Source organism: Mustelus asterias, chromosome 11, assembly GCF_964213995.1.
Source record: "Mustelus asterias chromosome 11, sMusAst1.hap1.1, whole genome shotgun sequence".
NCBI classification, from domain to species: domain Eukaryota; kingdom Metazoa; phylum Chordata; class Chondrichthyes; order Carcharhiniformes; family Triakidae; genus Mustelus; species Mustelus asterias.
Genome location: NC_135811.1, coordinates 44,072,747 through 44,094,644, shown reverse-complemented (window position 1 = coordinate 44,094,644; position 21,898 = coordinate 44,072,747). Strand labels below are relative to the sequence as shown.

At 46.5% G+C, this 21,898-nt stretch overlaps 1 protein-coding gene across 2 annotated transcripts in view; it reads left to right on the top strand.

Annotated features, from left to right (window-relative positions):
- dntt (deoxynucleotidyltransferase, terminal) overlaps nucleotides 1–21,898 on the top strand; it is a 418,285-nt gene that overhangs the window by 321,561 nt on the left and 74,826 nt on the right. For both annotated transcript variants that reach the window (XM_078223496.1, XM_078223495.1), the window contains 2 exons: nucleotides 2,449–2,551; nucleotides 10,974–11,273. In XM_078223496.1, coding sequence (XP_078079622.1) covers nucleotides 2,449–2,551; nucleotides 10,974–11,273 — 403 coding nt within the window. The remainder of the gene's footprint in view (nucleotides 1–2,448; nucleotides 2,552–10,973; nucleotides 11,274–21,898) is intronic.

Below are 21,898 nucleotides of genomic sequence, written 5' to 3'. Positions count from 1 at the left end.
CATCAAACCAGCAGACAAAGGAGGGGCCATCGTCATACTGAACAGAACGGATTACTGCAAAGAAGTGTACCGACAACTGAACAACGAGGAACACTACAGGCAGTTACCTGCAGATCCGACCAAAGAACACACCCGTCAACTCAACACTCTGATCAAGACCTTTGATCCGGACCTTCAGAGCACCCTCCGTGCTCTCATCCCACATACTCCCTGCACTGGAGATCTCTACTGCCTCCCGAAGACACACAAGGCAAACACACCCAGCCGTCCCATCGTATCGGGCAATGGGACCCTGTGAGAGAACCTCTCCGGCTATGTCGAGGGCATCCTGAAACCCATTGTACAAAGAACCCCCAGCTTTTGTCGCGACACTACGGACTTCCTACAGAAACTCGGCGCACAGTTGAACCAGGAGCGCTCCTTGTCACAATGGATGTCTCGGCACTCTACACCAGCATCCCCCACGATGATGGCATTGCTGCAACGGCCTCAGTGCTCAGCGCCGACAACTGCCAGTTTCCAGATGCAATTTTACAATTCATCCGCTTCATCCTGGACCACAATGTCTTCACCTTCAACAACCAGTTCTTCATCCAGACACACGGAACAGCCATGGGGACTAAATTCACACCTCAATATGCCAAACATCTTCATGCACAGGTTTGAACAAGACTTCTTCACTGCACACGACCTTCAACCGATGCTATACACTAGATACATCAATGACATTTTCTTCCTTTGGACTCATGGTGAACAATCACTGAAACAACTATATGATGACATCAACAAGTTCCATCCCACCACCAGACTCACCATGGACTACTCTCCAGAATCGGTTGCATTCTTGGACACATGCATCTCCATTAAGGACGGTCACCTCAGCACCTCACTGTACCGCAAACCCACGGATAACCTCAGGATGCTCCACTTCTCCAGCTTCCACACTAAACACATTAAAGAAGCCATCCCCTATGGACAAGCCCTCCGTATACACAGGATCTGCTCGGATGAGGAGGATCGCCACAGACACCTCCAGACGCTGAAAGATGCCTCATAAGAACAGGATATGGCACTCGACTCATCGATCGACAGTTCCAACGCGCCACAGCGAAAAACCGCACCGACCTCCTCAGAAGACAAACACGGGACACAGTGGACAGAGTACCCTTCGTTGTCCAGTACTTCCCCGGAGCGGAGAAGCTATGGCATCTCCTCCGGAGCCTTCAACATGTCATTGATGAAGACGAACATCTCGCCAAGGCCATCCCCACACCCCCACTTCTTGCCTTCAAACAACCGCACAACCTCAAACAGTCCATTGTCCGCAGCAAACTACCCAGCCTTCAGGAGAACAGTGACCATGACACCACACAACCCTGCCACAGCAACCTCTGCAAGACGTGTCGGATCATCGACACAGATGCCATCATCTCACGTGAGAACACCATCCACCAGGTACATACTCTTCCAACTCGGCCAACGTTGTCTACCTGATACGCTGCAGGAAAGGATGTCCCAAGGCATGGTTCATTGGGGAAACCATGCAGACGCTGCGATAACGGATGAATGAACACCGCTCGACAATCACCAGGCAAGTCTGTTCTCTTCCTGTTGGGGAGCACTTCAGCGGTCACGGGCATTCGGCCTCTGATATTCGGGTAAGTGTTCTCCAAGGCGGCCTTCATGACACACGACGGCGCAGAGTCGCTGAGCAGAAACTGATAGCCAAGTTCCGCACACATGAGGACGGCCTCAACCTGGATATTGGGTTCATGTCACACTATCTGTAATCCCCACAGCTTGCCTGGACTTGCAGAGTCTCACTGGAGACCATACACATCTCTTTAACCTGTCTTAATGCTCTCTCCACTCACATTGTTTGTACCTTTAAGACTTGATTAGCTGTAAGTATTCGCATTCCAACCATTATTCTGTAAATTGAGTTTGTGTCTTTATATGCCCTGTTTGTGAACAGAACTCCCGCTCACCTGAAGAAGGAGCTTAAGGCTCCGAAAGCTTGTGTGGCTTTTGCTACCAAATAAACCTGTTGGACTTTAACCTGGTGTTGTTAAACTTCTTACTGTGTTTACCCCAGTCCAATACCGGCATCTCCACATCATAACCAATTGGGGAGCAGGGAGATAACTGGTAAGCAGGGGTTTCTGTTCCAGAATCTTCTCAGGGCTGGCTGCAGCCACAAGCCTCTATAGCCTTTTCCCCTTAACTGGTGAACAAAAATTGTTACACCTGCCAAATTCTCAGGCCCACCCATCTCCTCCCTCATCTCCTGCGAGGTGGTGGTGGTGGCGGGGTGGGGGGTGGGGGGGGGGGGGCGGTGCGGGGGGGGGGGGGGGGTTGCAGAGGATTCTGGCCATTTTCAAAGATTGTGTTAGAATTTTACAGCTGAATTACTCTCAGATCCTACCTCTGATATTTTTGTCATTACAGAGGTAAAGAAAGTGGCCATGATGTGGACTTTCTGATAAGCTGCCCCGACGAAGAAAAGTACGAAGGCCTTCTTCATAAAGCAGTCAGTAAGCTGAACAGTCGGGTAAATGTCTCTCTTGAGAAGTTACCATGTTATAGCAATAAGCATGTGAATTCACATAATCTTCTTCATGCCCTTTGTTTTGTGCTAATGGGGGCAGCAAATAACGGGAAAGGAAGAACCACCTCAAGTTCATATAATTAGCCGAAAATCAACCAGTGAGGATGGTAGGTTTCTTCATTAGATTCAAGATGAAACAGATTTATGAAGGCAATGAGTAAGAATAAATGATCATTGGTTTTGAATTCAGCACTGGAATTTAACTGAAACAGACGAAGGACTGACGGTAATATCGCTCCTGATTTAATCATAGAAATCATAGAAACCCTACAGTACAGAAAGAGGCCATTCGGCCCATCGAGTCTGCACCGACCACAATCCCACCCATGTCCTACCCCCATATCCCTACATATTTTACCCACTAATCCCTCTAACCTACACATCTCAGGACACTAAGGGGCAATTTTAGCATGGCCAATCAACCTAACCCGCACATCTTTGGACTGTGGGAGGAAACCGGAGCACCCGGAGGAAACCCACGCAGACACGAGGAGAATGTGCAAACTCCACACAGACAGTGACCCAAGCCGGGAATCGAATCCAGGTCCCTGGAGCTGTGAAGCAGCAGCGCTAACCACTGTGCTACCGTGCCGCCCCACGGTACGGTAGCTCCAAGCTGGTTGTGCGTTGACGGTGAACAGCCGTTCTAAGTGACTTCACCCGCTGGCCCAGAAAGAGGTTTATTCAGAATTCAAATTTAACCATCTACTTTAAAGTTTATTTATTAGTGCCACAAGTTACTGTGAAAATCCCTTAGTTGCCACACTCTGGCACCTGTTCTGAGGGAGAATTTAGCACCTAACCAGCACGTCTTTTGGAGTGCGGGAGGAAACCGGAGCACCTGGAGGAAACCCATGCAGACACGGGGAGAACATGCAGACTGCACAGACAGTGACCCAAGCTGGGAATCGAACCAGGGTCCCTGGTACTGTGAGGCAGCAGTGCTAACCATTGTGCCACTACTGTGGTGTGATTTGAACCTGGAACCCCAGAGCATTACTCAAGATTTGTGGTTTACCAGTTCAGTGACCTATACCACCGACCACATGAGGATCAGGTATTTTACCTCCCAGGCCCCATTAGAATTGCATGGACAGTTCTCCCAAAAGACTTACTGACACACAAGAAAACAGGTTCGGTAGCAGAATTCCTGATGCATCAACCAAATGTTTAGGTGATGTGACAAAGTTTTGGGCGTGTACAAACATCACAAGGGACATGAGCATCATCAGCCTTGCACCAACCTTTCTGAAACCACTGAGGTGTAGTGGAATTAGTGAACTACTTTTTATGAAAAAAACTGGTTGGAATTTAATGCCCTCTCCAGGAAGGGCATTCGGAGGTGAGGAGTGAGTCATGTGATCAGGCAGCAGGGTTCAGGGCGGAGGTCCCGATGCCATTTTACCGCCCGCCAATTTTGTCTGGGATGAGAGAGTTTGAGGTGGCCATACTGCCCAGCGACTTAAGGGCATCTCTGGAAAACAAGCTAGATAAACTTAAAGCCAGACTCACTTTTCAAAGGGAACTAAGGGACCACTATGCGCTGTGTTTCATGGAGACATGGGTCACTCCTGCTTCACCAAACTGTGCCCTACACCCAGAGGGCTTCTCAATCCACCAATGGACCGTACAGCAGCCTCAGGCAAGTCTAGGGGAGGTGGGGTCTGCCTTCTAATCAACACCTCTTGGTACCTAGACGTAGCAACACTGGCGAGTTTCTGTTCCCTGGACCTAGAATACCTGACGCTAAAATGTCGCCCCAAATACCTTCCGCAGTTTACATCCCACCCCATGTGGATGTAAAGATCGCGCTGGACGAAATATATACCACCACAAATAGCCTTAAGATGACACATCCCGAAGCCCTGTTCATTGTGGCCAGAGACTTCAATCAGGCCAAGCTCTAGAGCATCCAACCAAGATACCACCTGCACATCTATTCCACCAGAGGCCCAAACATTCTAGATCACTGTACACAAACATCAAACATGCCTACTGCTCTATCAGTCACCCACACTTTGACAAATCAGGCCACAAGACTGTGCTCCTGCTCCCAGCTTAGAAGCAAAAACTGAAACAGGAGAATCCGATAAAGAAAGTTATGCAATGTTGGTCTGAGGAATCGGATAATCTCCTACGGGACTGCTTCGAGTCAGTGGACTGGTCAATGTTTAAAACCTCGGCGAACAACCTGAACGAGTACTCTACTACAGTAACTGACTTCATTAGTAAGTGTGTAGAAGACTGTGTGCCAAAGAAGCAAATCCTTGTGTTTCCCAACCAGAAACCATGGATGAACAGGAATATCCACTGCTTGCGGAAGTCCAGGTCCGAGGCGTTCAAGTCAGGCGACCCTGACCTATACAAGAACTTCAGATACAATCTAGGGAGATCCATCAAAGGTGCCAAGCTGGTACCAGACCAAGCTGGAGTCCCAGGCTAGCCACACGGACTCCCATCGACTATGGCAAGGTCTGCAAGAAGTAACAGGCTATAAGATCAAGGCATGTAAAATCACCAGCTCCAACGCACCCCATCCTGATGAGCTTAATGCATTCTATGCCTGAGTTGAGCAAGAAGTCAGCGAGAGCATGCCTTCTGCCCTGGAAAGCTCGGCCGAATCGATATCCGAGGTCACCATCGCAGACATCAGAGCAACCTTCTTGAAAGTCAATCCACGGAAAGTGACTGGCCTGAATAAGGTATCCGGACGAGCACTCAGATCCTGCAAGGACCAGCTGGCAGGGGTATTCACAGACGTCTTTAACCTATCTTTACACCAATCTGAGGTCCCTATCTGCTTCAAGAAGACGAACTTCATCCCTGTACCAAAGAAAAGCCAGGCAGCGTGCCTTAATAACTATCATCTGGTGGCTCTAACATTCATCATTATGAAGTGCTTCGAAAGGTTGGTCATGGCACGAATCAATTTCGACCTCCCAGATTGCCTGGATCCACTACAGTTCACCTAATGCCGCAACAGGTCCGCAGCAGACGCCATCTCCCTGGCCCTGCACTCAACCCTGGAACACCTAGTCAACAAAGACAGGTGGTGTCGTCAGCAAACTTGAAAATTGAGTTGGACGGGAATTTGGCCACACAGTGCTAGGTGTATAAGGAATAAAGTAAGGGGCTGAGGACACAGCCTTGTGGGGCACCAGTGTTGAGGATGATCGTGAAGGAGGTGCTGTTGTCTATCCTTACTGAATGCAGTCTGTGGGTTGGGAAGTCTAAGATCCAGTCACAGAGGGAGGAGCTGAGCCCTAGGCCAAGGAGTGTGGAGATGAGTTTTGTAGGAAAGATTATGTTGAAGGCTGAGCTGTATTCAATAAATAGGAATCTGACACAAAGACACTTATGTCAGATTCCTATTTATTGAATACAGCTCAGCCTTCAACAACATTTTTCCTACAAAACTCATCTCCACACTCCTTGGCCTAGGGCTCAGCTCCTCCCTCTGCGACTGATCTGAGACTTCCTAACCCACAGACTGCATTCAGTAAGGATATACAACAGCACCTCCTTCACGATCATCCTCAACACTGGTGCCCCACAAGGCTGTGTCCTCAGCCCCTTACTTTACTCCTTATACACCTGATGCACTACCAATCAAGCAAAGACTAGTTTGTATGCAAGAACAAATAGGCTTTTATTCGCAAAAGAGTTGGAGCACACCCATGCTGATGAACTGGTCCGGTGACTGAGGCAGGGGGGTTGGGAGCAGTCACCTTTATATCTGGACCAGGGGGGGAGGAGTCTCAGGCAGGGCCGGCAGGGGCATGCCCAGGCATGTCACACACACACACAGGCAGTAAGCTTAACAGTGGTTTACCACAATACCTATGACTGTGCGGCCAAATTCCCATCCAACTCGATTTTCAAGTTTGCTGACGACACCACCGTAGTGGATCGGATCTCAAACAATGATGAGATGGAGTACAGGAAAGAGATAGAGAATCTGGTGAACTGGTGCGATGAAAATAATCTCTCCCTCAATGTCAGCCAAATGAAAGAGACAGTCATCGACTTCAGGAAGTGTAGTGGAGGACATGCCCCTGTCTACATCAACGGGGATGAAGTGGAAATGGTCAAGAGTTTCAGGTTTCTAGGTGTCCAGATCACCAACAACCTGTCCTGGTCCCTCCAGGCCGAGGCTATAATTAAGAGAGCCCACCAACGCCTCTACTTTCTCAGGAGGTTAAGGAAATTCAGCATGTCCACTATGACTCTCATCAACTTTTACAGATGCACAATCGAAAGCATCCTTACCATATATATCATGGTTTGGTATTGCTCCTGCTGTGTCCAAGACCGCAAGAAACTACAAAGGGTCATGAACGAAGCCCAGTCCATCATGCAAACCAGCCTGCCATCCATTGACTCTGCCTACACTTCCCACTGCCTTGGAAAAGCAGCCAGCATAATCAAGGGCCCCACCTACCCCAGACATATTCTCTTCCACCTTCTTCTTTCAGGAAAAAGATACAAAAGTCTGAGGTCACATACCAACCAACTCAAGAACAGCTTCTTCCCTGCTGCCGTCAGACCTTTGAATGGACCTACCTCGTATTAAGTTGATCTCTCTATGCACCCTTTCTATTCTACACCCTCTCCTTTCCTTCTTTATGTATGGTATGCTTTATCTGTATAGAGCGCACAAAACAATACTTTTCATTGTTTACTAATAAATGTGACAAATCAATCGATCAATCCCACTGCTACTGGTAATCAATCAGCAGTGGGTGGGGCACTAACCTTCCTGGAGGCTGAACAGCAAATCCCTGTTAAGTTTGTCTGTAGCCTTCTAGGGAGGGTGGTTCCTTGTTCTCTCAGACACTTGTGCCCAATTGAGGAATCTGGCATCGGAAAGCAGGGAGCCCATAGGAAGCCATATCTCTGCCCTTGTTGATGGCGCTCCTGGTTCCTCCCCTCCCATCCCCTGATCCCCAGCCTGTGACTTCCATCCTACCCACACTCACCCCTGGGCATCCACAGCTGATCATTTTGTAGGCCCCAGTGCAATATTGGCAGTGGCTGCAGAGCCACCAGTCTCTGACTGGCCAGCACTTCTTGATGGTGGGATTTCTGCCAACTGCGGGCTTAATTCAGTGGGAGGCCTAACGTTGATGAACTAAGTGCCTGATTATTGCAGAGTAGCATCGAGCCTCCCATGGAATGGCAACACAGGAATCCCATGGTTCTCCAATCAATGGACACCACTGAATTTCACCCCATAGTTTGAGCACTTGGTGACAGATTCTACACAATTTTATTTCTATAGCTTCTGCAAACAGGTGATTGCAATGAGTGACTAATCCTAAACCAGTAATTGGGACGCAGGAGGCAAACCAACTATGTGCGTGCGGTCTGGTCATTTCAATGGTTTCTTTGTCCATCCGATGCACTGTGGAACGGCTGAATGCATCAGTAGTTGCCTGTGAAATTGGTGTGGATTTGCATTGCCCTTTGTCCTTTGACCAGTTGAGCACAGAGGGCATGGAAACTTTTCCTGTGAACATAATGTACCGGGAAACTGCTGCCTCGATGATTACTATCAGCATTTTTTCATGCCCTGAACATGAGAGAAGCCAGTCACTCCTGCAAATCCAAGAGCTCTCTTCTTCTGGCTGACGATGTCCATTGCCAAGCTAATATCATAGAATCTACAGAGCAGAAAGAGGCCATTTGGCCCATCGAGCCTGCACCGACCACAATCTCACCCATGTCCTATCCCCGTAATCCCACATATTTACCCTCCTAATCCCCCTGACACTGAGGGTCAAATTAGCATGGCCAATCCACCTAACCCGCACATCTTTGGACTGTGGGAGGAAACCAGAGCACCCGAAGGAAACCCATGCAGGCACAGGGAGAATGTGCAAACTCTGCACAGACAGTGACCCGAGGCTGGAATTGAACCCAGGTTTCTGGTGCTGTGAGGCAGCAGTGCTAACCACTGTGCTACCGTGCCGCCCCAAATATGTTGGTTTATTGCGGTAAGGAGGTGACCTGTTTGATGCAGTTGTGCACTATAAACTGAGATATACACTGGGTGTCACCAGGAAACAAGCTGGTAGGAATCCATAATGACAAATTAAACGATGATGGTGACTTTAACAACCATTGTCACAACTCCCTAGTCCTACAGGTGCTGCTGTGACAGATTGCAAAGTTTGGTAACAGAATTGCTACTTCGCACCATGAAAATAAGGATGGAATTTTCCAGCCCTCCTGTGGCAGGTTTTCCCATGTGGAGGTGGCTCACTGGCCACTGGTGGGATCTTCCAGCCCTGCCAAAGTTTATGGAGTTTTGTATGGCTCACCCATCCCACCGCTGGGGAACTGTAGTCCCTCCTCAGCTTCAGCCTCTCCCTGGCCTTCTCTTCTCCCCCACCACCTCCAATCCCCCTCTCCAAATATATAATTCATTCCATTTCTACCCCTCCTCACTTCTGTAGAAGAGACATATGAGCTTGAAACAGTGGGCGGGATTTTCCGTGCAACACGTCGTGAAGCGGCAGCCTGCCATTGGACGGCGGCAGGATCTGCTGTCAACAGGTTTTCCCTTTGAATGCACCCCTCGCCACCGGGAAAACCAAGGCAGAGGTGTGCCGTCGACGGGATTATAAGATCCCGCTGACGTGAACAACCAGAAAATTCCTGCCATTAACTCTTTCTCTCTCCACAGATGCTGTCAGAAGTAGCATGCTGAGTTTATCCAGCATCTTTTGTGTTTAACCCAGCCTCCACTGCTCTCTGGGGAAGAGAATTCCACAGACTCACGACCCCCAAAGAACCTCTTATTTATGTCTTAAATGCAAGACCCCTTATTTTTAGAATAAGCACTCCGAACTAGAATCCCCTCATTCTAGTCTTTCCCACAAGGGGGACATCCTCTCAGAATCCACCCTGTCAAGTCCCCTCAGGGTCTTACGTTTCAATAAGATCACTTCTCATTCTTCTAAACTCCGGTGGATACAAGCCCAACCTGTCCAACCTTTGCTCAGATGACAATCCCCTCTTCCCAGGAATCAGCTGAGTGAACCTTCTCTGAACTGCTTCTCACACAATTATCTTCTTTCTTAAATAATGAGACTAAGATTGTACACTGTTTTCCAGATGTGGTCTCATCAATGCCCTGTAAAACAGTGGTAATATTCTGAGGAAAAACAAATGCTAATCTATTTTATTTGCAACTTCACTATCTTTCCCCATATTCAAGATATTAATATCTTGCATATCATTCACAGACATCTGTTGACAAATCATAGAATCCCTACAGTACAGAAGGAAGTCATTCAACCCGTCGAGTCTGTACCGACTCTCTGATAAAGCGTCTTACCCAGACCCTATCCCCGTTACCCCAAGTGTTTACCCACTAATCCCCCTAACCTACAGATCTTGGAATACCTAAGGGGTGATTTAGCATGGTCAATCCACCTAACCTGCCCGTCTTTCGAGTGTGGGAGGAAACCTGAGCACCTGGAGGAAACCCACGCAGACACGGGGAGAACGTGCAAACTCCACACAGTCACCCAAAGCCCGAAATGAACCCGGGTCCCTGGCGCTGCGAGGCAGTAGTGCAAAAAAATACTTGGGACGGGACTTTACGGCCTGGCTCATCCTGAAACCGTAAAATCCCGTCTGAGGTCAACGGACCTTTCCAATGTCTGCCCCTCGCCCACTCCGATTCATGTGGCAGGCGGGGCGGTAAAATTCCAGCCTTTGTTTCTAATTTCCACCACACTATTCCCTTATGACATTTTGCGTTTAATCATGTACTCAGTACACCTATACCACAATGAAGTTCGGTAGAATAGCCCATTTTATTTGGGTATCTGTCCTGCGGAAACATAACTATGGGATTCTTTTTGCTCAGCTGCATGGCTGTGGAAAACAATGCCTTTTGCAGTCAGCTCAAGAGTCTGACAGTCCTCTGGAGGCCTGGAAACCAATGATAAATTGAAGGAAGCACGGGTTGACTTTTTGCATCGTAACCTTGTCATAAGAACTAACATCTTGAAAGGATTTAGCATTAGCAATTAGGGTGACTTGATACTGCAGCTCTGGCCTTCTACGTGGAAGATGAGATTTGTCACTTGGGAAGCTTTTACAAAACCATTTCTTTTTTTTTACTGTTTCGTCAAATAACATGCGAGCTGTCACGAGTGTGAAGGAAAAAATTGAGTTTCACTGGCTTGACAGCTGCTATAAAAATATTGTACTAAAGGTCATGCGCAGGTATAACTTTCTTGGCGTGTGCAACGTACTATTTTTTTGTAAATTTGACAATTTTACATCGAACGACCTCTGTTTGTGATTTTGGTCAGTAATTCATTCGCAAATGATTTCTCCCTTTTCTCAGGGTTTGCTTCTGTACTGCGATTTTATGGAGGCCACATTGGAAAAGAGAAAGCTACCCAGCAAAATGTACGACGCCATGGATCATTTTGAGAAATGCTTTCTAATCTTAAAATTAAGCAAAGCGCTGGTGAAGGACGGAGGCCTCAGCGCGTCCTCTGTGTCTGTGGTGAGACCACCCAATGAGGGGGCAGAGACTGAAGTGAAGACTCAGACCAAGGATTGGAAGGCTATTCGTGTGGATTTGGTCATTGTGCCTCCTCAGCAGTTTGCCTTTGCGCTCTTAGGATGGACTGGGTCAAGAGTGAGTCGATCTTTATTTTTCAGATTCTATTAAAAGCCTGTAAGTAGTGGAATGGATATCCCTCTTCGGAAATCATCTTTAGCAAATAGGGTCCAAGCATTCTCACATCGCAGTCAATAAACACATTAATGGCTCATGAAATGTATCTCTCCTCGACGGTGTTCCCATATTTCCAGCTCATCCAGTTTGAACTCCCTAAAATCACAGTAAATGACATTTTCATAGAATCCTACAGTGCAGAAGGAGGCCATTCGGCCCATTGAGTCTGCACCGACCACAATCCCACCCAGGCCCTATTCCCATGACTCCATGCATTTAGTCCAGCTAGTCCCCCCTGACACTAAGGGGCAATTTAGCACGGCCAATCCACCTAACCTGCACATTTTTGGACTGTGGGAGGAAACCGGAGCACCCGGAGGAAAGCCACGCAGACATTGGGAGAAAGTACAGACTCTGTACAGACTGTCACCCAAGGCCGGAATTGAACCCGGATCCCTGGCGCCATGAGGCAGCAGTGCTAGCCACTGTGTCACCATGCCGCCCTCTGAAAATCCCTTTAGGGCAGATAGTCACATCAAATAATTTGCTGAGAATAATTGTGTTGAAGCCAGCCACATGTGTTGAACTCCCAAGTTCCAACATTAGCTGTGGATTAATTGGGGGACATTAGAGACAGGAGCAGGGGTAGAGGGTTGCCGAGCCTGCTCCACCATTCAATAAGATCATGGCTGATCTTTGGCTTCAACATCACTTTCCTGCCTGCCCCCCATATTCCTTGATTCCTTGAGAGACAACAATTCTGACAGTCCCAGCCTAACGATGGACCATCTACAAGCCTCTAAGATAGGAGAGTTTTGAAGATTCATAATCCCATGAGAAATTTCTCCTCATTACAGTCGCAAATTACGGCCCCTTATCCTGAAACTATGTCCCCTTGTTCTAGATTACTCAGCCAGGGGAAACAACCTCTCCACATCAACCCTGTCAAGCCCCCTCCATAATTGTAAAATGTTTCAATGAGGCCAGCTTGCTTCTAAGTCACAAAGGTCTGGGTTCCAGTCCCACCCCATGGCTTCAGCAGAAAGATCAAAGCTGACACTCTAGTGCAGTACTGAGGGAGCACTGCACTGTAGGATCTTTTAGATGTGTCATCAAACCCAGGCCCCATCATCCTGCTTGGGTGGATATGGACGATCCCATGGCACAAATTCCAAGAAAAACAGGGGAGCTATCCCTGTTGTCCTGGCCCATATTTACCCTCAATTAACATCACACAAATGGATTATCTGGTCATTATCAGCTTGATGTTTGTGGGAGCTTGCTGTTTGCAAATTGGCTCCCATGTTTCCTGTATTATAACAGCGACTACACCCCGAAAAACTGCATTGGCTATAAAATGCGATGGGCAGTCATTGTGAACAGTGCCTTTTAAATGGAAATGTTTCTTTCTTTCATTGACACTAAATAAAATAAATCAATTGGCTGACACTCTTTTTAATAGCTGTGTTTGTTGCCAAGGGCATACATGGCATTTCTAGGCTTTTACTCTGTTCAGCCATTATGAGTGATAGAGTAGATAGTGGCCATAAATAAACAGGCAGCAACATGGTGGCACTTTACTTGACTTAAGGAAAGACAGCTCAGGTCACTGGAATGTTCCTCCTCTCTTCATCTCATTTGTGGAGAAGCCTCTACCTGTCTCCCTCTTTCTACCCGTGAGCCCACCTTCAGCGCTCTCCGTCCCAGAGTGCAGTTGCCGGAATCCTCAAAGGATTTATAGTGAAACACAGAGATGATGTTGGTATCATGAGATCTGGCCTGCTCGGCAGGCATTAACAGAAATCATCTACAGAAGCAGGATGCGACTCTCAACCTGGAGTCCTGCTATGATGTCTGCTGGTTGTAGTTTGAACAGCAGCATGAGATGCAAGTCTGGAAATGTAATATTAAAACTTTCCAAAGACCAGAAGCTTAAGCTATGTAATGTTGCCCATTAGTGATTCAGTTGTGGGGTTAATAGGCAGTTTCCATGCCTCTGGACAAAATCCATAGGAACTACATGGTAGCTTTTACCGCTTCTGTGGATATAGCAAGGTTCAATGGCTTCCCGTATGTTATAATACCAGGCTGGGGAGACAGGTTATTTTCTAGTCCCTGGGCCACCATTTTATACTCTTCTCCCCCCCTGCTGGATTCTGAGGTGGAGGAGCGTAAAATTGTTGCGATGGGATTCCCTCTGTGTTTCTGCCTGCCCTGATCAGGTTGTGATTTTACACTGGGGTGGGCAGGGCCTTGGAGGGAAGCCTACCCTTGTCCCCATCAAGACCCTTAAATGGCCACTTGAGTGCCTTTTCCCATTCAACCTCAATTTTTAGGCAGATCACAGTTCAGGGCGGGGGGGGGGGGGCGCTTCCCCTTAAATCCCAGTGAAAAACTCACTCCCTCCTGGCCTAACCCCCCAGACCCCAAACACACCCCCCTCTCTCGTTCCCCCCCCCCCCCCCCCCTCCCTCCCTCCCTACCTACAACCCCTCAGATGTTCCTTACGTTCCCCCTCTGGGACCCCTGCTACTTGCCTGTCCTCCAAGTCATAGGCCTAAATTCCTACAGTGCCTCTTCTGGCCACAACAGTGCTGTGCCTGGAGGAACTGGAGATCTGCCGACCAATATGATTGCCTCCAGTTCTCCAAAGTGAAGTGTCCTCCAGAATTAAGGTGGAGGTGCTCCCTTATGGCAGTTAACGTTCCTAAAATTTCAGGCCCAGGTTTTGTTGATTATAATGTGTCCAAAAATAACATTCATCTTTTGGTACAGCAGAGTCTACTTTTTTTAATTAGCAAAAAGGTAAGGTTTGATCTAACAGTTTATAATTCTTTTCATGTTTTAAGAGACATGACACAATCTTTTATTTGTTTATGTGATGTGGGACTTGCTGGCTGGACCAGCATTTATTGCCCATCCATAATTTCCCTTGAGAAGGCGATGTGCTACCTTCTTGAACTGCTGCCGTCCATGTTTTGTGAGAATACCCACAATGGTGTTCCAGGATTTTAACTCAGTAACAGTGAAGGAATGGTGATATAGTTCCAAGTCAGGATAGTGTGTGGCTTGGAGGGAAACTGGCAGGTGGTGATGTTCACCTGTATCTGCTGCTGCCCTTGTCCTTCTAGGTGGTAGAGATTGTGGGTTTGGACCGTGCTGCTGCATGGTGAGTTGCTGCAATGCACCGTGTAGATGGTACACATTGCTACCAATGTGCACAATGATGCAGGGAGTAAATGTTGAAGGTGGTGGGTAGGTGCTAATTAAACAGGCTGCTTTGTCTTGGATGATTCTCGGGTGCCTTGAGTGTTGTTGGAACTGCACTCATTCAGGCATGTGAAGAATATTCTAACACACTCCTGATTTGTGCCTTGTAGTTGGTGTATAGGCTTTGGGGAGTCAGCAAGTGAGTTCCTCTCTGCTGAACACCCAGCCTCTGATCTACTCTTGTAGCCATAGCATTTATATAGCTAGTCCGGTTCATTTCCTGGCCAATGGTACCTGAGGATGTTGATAGTGGGGATTTAGCAATGGTAATGCCATTGAATGTCAAGAGGAGATGGTTGAATTCTCTCTTTTGTAGATGGCCATTGCCTGGCACTTGTAGCATGAACATTACTTGCCACTGGTCAGCCGAATCCTGAATATTGTCCAGGTCTTACATGGAGTGCTCTAGTATCCGAGGAGTTGCGAATGTTGCTGAACATTGTGTAATCATTTATGAACATTCCCATTCTGACCTTATGATGGAGGGATGGTCATTGATGAAGTAGCTGAAGATGGTTTGGCCTAGGACACTATCCTGAGGAACTCCTGCAATGATATCCTGGCACTGAGATGATTGACATCCAATAACCATCTTCATTTGTGCCAAACGTTTTGCAAGCGCTGGCGAGTTTTTCCCTTGATTCTCGATGGCTTCAGTTATGCTAGGGCTCCTAGATATCATACTCAAACACTGCCTTGATATCAATGACAGTCACTCTCACCTCACTTCTGGAGTTTAGCTGTTATGTTCATGTTTGGACCAAGAAGATCAGGAGCTGAGTGACCCTGGCAGAACCCAAACTGAGCATCAATGAGCAGATTATTGCTGGGTAAGTGTTGCTTGATAGCACTGTCACTGACACTTTCCATCACTTTGCTGATGATCGAGAATAGACTGATGCAGTGGTAATTGGCCAGATTGGATTTGTTCTGCCTTTTGTGGGCAGGACAGTTTTTCACTTTGCTGGGTAAATGTCAGTTTTATAGCTGTACTGGAATAGATTGGCTAATGGCACAGCTAGTTCTGGTGCAGAAATCGTCAGTGCTATTGCTGGAATGTTGTCAGAGTCCAGAGCCTTTGCGATATCCAGTACCTTTAGCTGTTTCTTGATATCACGTGGAGTAAATCCAATTGGTTTGAAGGCTGGCATCTATGATTCTGGAACCTCAGGAGGAGGCCAGGATGGATCATCCACTCGACTTTTAAGTGAAGATTGTTGCAAATGTTTCACCCTTGTCTCTTGCAGTGGTTAGCACTGCTGCCTCACAGCGCCAGGGACTCGGGTTCGATTCCCGGCTTGGGTCACTGTCTGTGCGGAGTCTGCACGTTCTCCCTGTGTCTGCGTGGGTTTCCTCCAGGTGTTCCTCCAGGTGTTCCTCCCACAGTCCGAAAGACGTGCTGATTAGGTGCATTGGCCATGCTAAATTCTCCCTCAGTGTACCCGAACAGGCGCCGGAGTGTGGCGATTACAGAATTTTCACAGAAACTTTGTTGCAGTGTGAATGTAAGCCTACTTGTGACTAATAAATAAACTTTACTTTTACTTTGATGTGCTGATATCCCCCGTCATTGTGGTTGGGGAAGTTTGTGAATACTCCTCCATGCTATTTGTTTAATTGTCCACCACTATTCATGACTGGATATGGCAGGACTGCAGAGCTGAGATCTGAACCATTGGTTGTGGGTTTGCTTAGTTTTCTCATTTTTAAGTATACCTGGCATGCCCTCTGCACTATTCATTGAACCAGGGCTGGTCCCCTGTCTTGATGGTAATGGTAGAGTAGGGGGTATGACAAGCCATGGGGGGTGCGTACTGTTTGTGGTAATATAAAATTTGACTGCTATTGATGGTTCACTGCGCCTCATGGATGCCCAATTTTGAGTTGATAGATTGTTCAAAGTCTGTCCCATTTAGCATGGTGGTAGTGCCGCACAAAATAATGAATGGTATCCACAGTGTGAAGATGGGACTTTGTCTTCACAAGGACTGTGCAGTCATACTCCCATAGATACTGGGATCTCCCATAGATGCTGCAGCTGTACAGGACCTTGGTGAGACCACATTTGGAATATTGTGTGCAGTTCTGGTCACCTCACTATAAGAAGGATGTGGAAGCGCTGGAAAGAGTGCAGAGGAGATTTACCAGGATGCTCCTGGTTTGGAGGGTAGGTCTTATGAGGAAAGGTTGAGGGAGCTAGGGCTGTTCTCTCTGGAGCGGAGGAGGCTGAGGGGAGACTTGATAGAGGTTTATAAAATGATGAAGGGGATAGATAGAGTGAACGTTCAAAGACTATTTCCTCGGGTGGATGGAGCTATTACAAGGGGGCATAACTATAGGGTTCGTGGTGGGAGATACAGGAAGGATATCAGAGGTAGGTTCTTTACGCAGAGAGTGGTTGGGGTGTGGAATGGACACTTTAGGAACATTTAAGCGGTTATTGGATAGGCACATGGAGCACACCAGGATGATAGGGAGTGGGATAGCTTGATCTTGGTTTCAGATAAAGCTCGGCACAACATCGTGGGCCGAAGGGCCTGTTCTGTGCTGTACTGTTCTATGTTCTATGTCACTTACTGATGCATCTCCCACAGGTAGATTAGCGAGTAAGAGGTCAAATAGGCTTTTTCCTCTTGTTGGCTCCCTCTCCACATGTTGCAGACCCAGCCTAGTAGCTATGTCCATTAGGACACAGCTTGCTTGCTCGGTAGTGATACTAAATGAACAACTCTTGATGATGGACATTGAAGTTTCCCACCCAGAGTACATTTTGCACCCTTGCCGCCCTCCGTGCTTCTTTCAACTGGTTTTCAACATGGAGGAGAACTGATTCATCCGCTGGTGGGGGAATGGTACATGATAATCAGCAGGAGGTTTACTTGCCTATGTTTGACCTGGTGCTATGACTGTCCATGGAGGTCCAGCGTCAATCTTGAGGACACCCAGGGCCACTCTCTCCTGACTGTATAGCACTGTACTGCCACCTCTGCTGGGTCTATCCTGTTGGTGGGGCAATACGAAACCAGGGATGGTGATGGGTGGTATCTGAGTTGTAAGTTATAATTCTGAGTGTATGACTCCCGGAAGTTAACAAGACTTCAAGAATTGTTTAAAATTCCTGGCTTCTTTAATGGGCTGACTGAGTAAAATGTAGATCCATTATCTTCCCAAACACAACTGCTTTGTCATTTTTCATGGCTAGCATCATCTGTGCTTTTTTCATCAAAGATCTGCTTAACAATAGAGGTATGTCACTAGAAACCACAGCTATCCTGCAAGGGAGGACTACTACTTTGGAAGATGCTATCATGTTGTCATCTCCAAACCTGAAGCACGTGGTTTTTTTCATACTTCTTGACCTTCTGCCGATCTGCCTCATCAACAGACTCCAGTTAGCAGTTAGGCCATTTCACCCCAAACATTGTGGAAGTGCAGCCACTAACCAAAACTGTACAGTTAAATGAATCAGCTAACAAAATACTCATCAACGGATTTAAACTCTGTGGCCAACAGAATTCCTTCACGGTAATCCCAATCATCATTTTCAGCCTTGGAATTATCTGTTCATGCGTCATTTCAAAAACTTGATTCTATTATGCTGGGTAAAGCATTGCATAATGATACTTGGAATTACACCGATAACATTTATTAACCATTCCTGTGTATTTCTCAGTTTTGTGTACCTGCGATTGCCACCCCAGAGCCGCTTTTTGTCTCAACTCTCAAATTATTTAAAAGTATAGCTGCCCTCAGACCACTTCTCAATAGCCCCATCCTTATATTGGAATCTGCATTTAATGTTTTGTCCATCTTGTACCTTAGCCGCCATCCAATCCTTGCAGAGTTGACTGTATTCAATAGGAAGGTAACTGGATTTGACGTGCTTCCTATAAATTATTTTAGACAGCAATCATTTGGTATAAAAGAGAATCTTCACTTTGGAATTGAACCCCCATCAATTTTAAAAATCTGACAACAGACAAAATGAAGCCACAATGATTTTAATTGTTGAATCTCACCTAATAAGGTTAGGTTGATTGGCCGTGCTAAAATTGCCCCTTAGTGTCTTGAGATGGGTAGGTTAGAGGGATTAGCGGGTAAATATGTAGGGATGTGGGGATAGTTCCTGGGTGGGATTGTGGTCGGTGTAGACTCGATGGGCCGAATGGCCTCTTTCTACACTGTAGGGTTTCTATGATTCTATGAATAACTGCTGGTTCATTTTCGGGGTGGCACGGTAGCACAATGGTTAGCACTACTGCCTCAGAGTCAGGGACCTGATTCCTGGTTTGGGTCACTGCCTGTGCGGAGTCTGCACATTCTCTCTGTGTCTGCGTGGGTTTGCTCTGGGTGCTCCGGTTTCCTCACACAGTCCGAAAGACTTGCTGGTTAGGTTCATTGGCCGTGTTACATTCTCCCTCAGTGTACCCGAACAGGTGCCGGAGTGTGGCAACTTGGGGATTTTCACAGTAACTTCATTGCAGTTTTAATGTAAACCTATTTGTGACACTGATAAATAGACTAAACTTTATAAACTTCAAACCCCAAGTGTGTCCACCGGTAAGCAAAGAGCTGCCTGCCCTCCTTCAGGTGAGTGACAAGGAGAGGATTCAGGGGGGTCTTATGTATGGGCCTCTTTAGGTCTGTTACAGACAGCTTCTGTTTGGTGGAATACAAAGATGACTAAGACCCCAGTTAAAATTGTATTGGGGACCTATTTTACTTAAAGGAGTGAAATTTGCATGAATTTCTAAGGCTTCTTCTTGAAATAGGCACATACCTAATCTGAATGAAAAACCCTGAAGTTTAACCTTAAGTGTGGAATTCACTGCCTGAAAGTGTAGTAGAGGTGAGAACCCTCAACATTTAAGAAGCATGTAGATAAGCACTTAAAACACCATAGCATACATGGCTACAGACCAAGTGCTGGAAAATGGGATTAGAATACATAGGTGCTAGATGGCTAGCACAATCATGATGGACCAAAGGGTCTCTTTCAGTGTTTTACAGCTCTATGAATATAAATTTCAGAATGTACGCAGGAATAAAACCTCTGGAACTTCACTGTCCTCTTTCCAGCAGGTGGGTGTCATTAAAATCAACCCCACTAAAAATTTCAAAATAGCAATGCTAGCAGGCTCACGCACAAACACATCCAAATGGTCAGATATGAAGCAACCAGTTTGGGACCTGGGAATGTGTCACCAGTCTTGGACTTACAGTCTTAGCAAGGATATGAGCACATTGTGGAGAATCAGGAAGATTGGAAGTTGGGACAATATCTTATAAATATGATGTGTAATGGAAATTATGACCAGAATTCTCCAGCCATTTGCACCAATGGGATTCTCTGATCCCACTACAGTGATGTGGAGATGCCGGCGTTGGATTGGGGTAAACACAGTAAGAAGTCTCACAACACTAGGTTAAAGTCCAACAGGTTTATTTGGTAGCACAAGCCAGTAGCTTTCGGAGCGCTGCCCCTTCATCAGGTAAGTTACCTGATGAAGGGGCAGCGCTCCAAAAGCTAGTGGTTTGTGCTACCCACTACAGTGAACAGAGATTTAGCTGAGTGGCCAAATTCTCCGTCGTCATTTGCAGCTGTGGCAGGGCGTGAACGACCGGAGAATTCCTGTTGACATTCGCTATCTTTTTTATTTTCCTAGCCAATGTTGTCCATTTTAACTCATAATCTACACTTTGGTCTCTCCACACCATCCTTGCAGTCTCTGTCTGCATCATTTCATTCTCTGTCTGCATGACTTCTCAGCATCTCGCCATCTCTTTCTCTCTCTAGATCTCTTTTCTGTTTGTTTTTACCACCTATATCTTTTTACAATCTATTCAGCCTCCCTTCAAAAATGTTTTGATGATTTTACATTGATTCTGTCTACAGATTTCTTCCTCCATGTTGTTGCAAAAATATTTCTTCCTTGTCTCTTTGCTCTCTCATTTCCCCTCTTTATTCTCAATCAGTTGGCCAATACACACAATTTTTAAGTGCATGGTAAACGACTGGTTACATATGATATTGTACAGCAACCTGAGAGTCTCTGGGGCACTTAAGGAAGCTCCCAGAGGCCATTTAGATTGTGTTGCCACTAATAGCTAAGTTCCTCAAAGCAAATATTCCAGAAATTGCCGGTTGGGTCCTTTTTGTTTTAAAAGCACAAAAGACTTCAGGAGGTGGTTCGATAAATTTGGTGATTGCTATGAAAGTTGGGATGTGTGCCAGGTATACAGATTGTCCAGTCAGCTCACCTTGACATCCTATTTTTGGCTCACTTTTAATTTGCAAAGGCAACAAAGGAGAAGGTACCTATAAGACGACATAAACAGATGGTCAAGAGATGAAGTACAACATGTTCAGGTCCTTGATTGCTTTGGGACTTGTAGACCTTGAGTGATGACATGGTATACACTTCTGTGTTCCGCCTTTCAGTGTTATTCCAGCTATAATCCAAAAAAGGTAACTTATTATCTCTTAAAGTTGAATTTATTTTTTTTGTTACTAGCTCGGTGATGCACGTCAATCGAACACAAGACACAAGGCTTCGGTAACTGAAGGCTTTTATTGCCTAACAATGGAACTACTAGAACATAAGTACACCACTCCAGACTGACGAGGTCCCGCCCGAGCAGGGGGTCTTATACCTTTCCCAGGAGGCGGAGCCCGACTGGGATGTGCCACAACAGTAACAACCACAGGTGTATTAATCCCACAGTGTAAACACCCTAGCCCAACAACAACATTAGAACAATCCCACAGTGTGAACACCCGAGCCCAACAACAACATTAGAACAACCCCACAGTGGGAACCAACGATGGTTCACCACACTAGGATATTGAGTCTCTGTGACCCTAGTATATTAGTAGTCTACATTTATTGAATGCAGCGAACAATTGGCTAGGAAAAGAAAGGCAAATTGATCACAAGATCAGAAACAACTAAGCCCGGTTCCTATTCTGGCCTACAGGATGGTACTTCTTACACTGGCAGATTAATGTTGAGTGTGTAAAGACAGAAATTCGTTAGCTATTTAATAAAACTTATAATTTATTTAAGAACCAATCTATCTCTTTGGTGGCACTCATAATGAATGTTGCAGTCTGTCTTCCTAGGTTGGATTCCAATGAGCATATTGAAGCAGTTAGCTAGGTTTAAATTTTAATCAGCTCCCCAGTCCCTATTTTTTTTGCTCAGAACACACTAAAAAGCTCATTATATCAAATTAAAGCACCTACCATCACACAATACTGATATAAGATGGACCCATTGCTGTGATCCCTCTGAAATCCTGTTCTTTGCCACCTG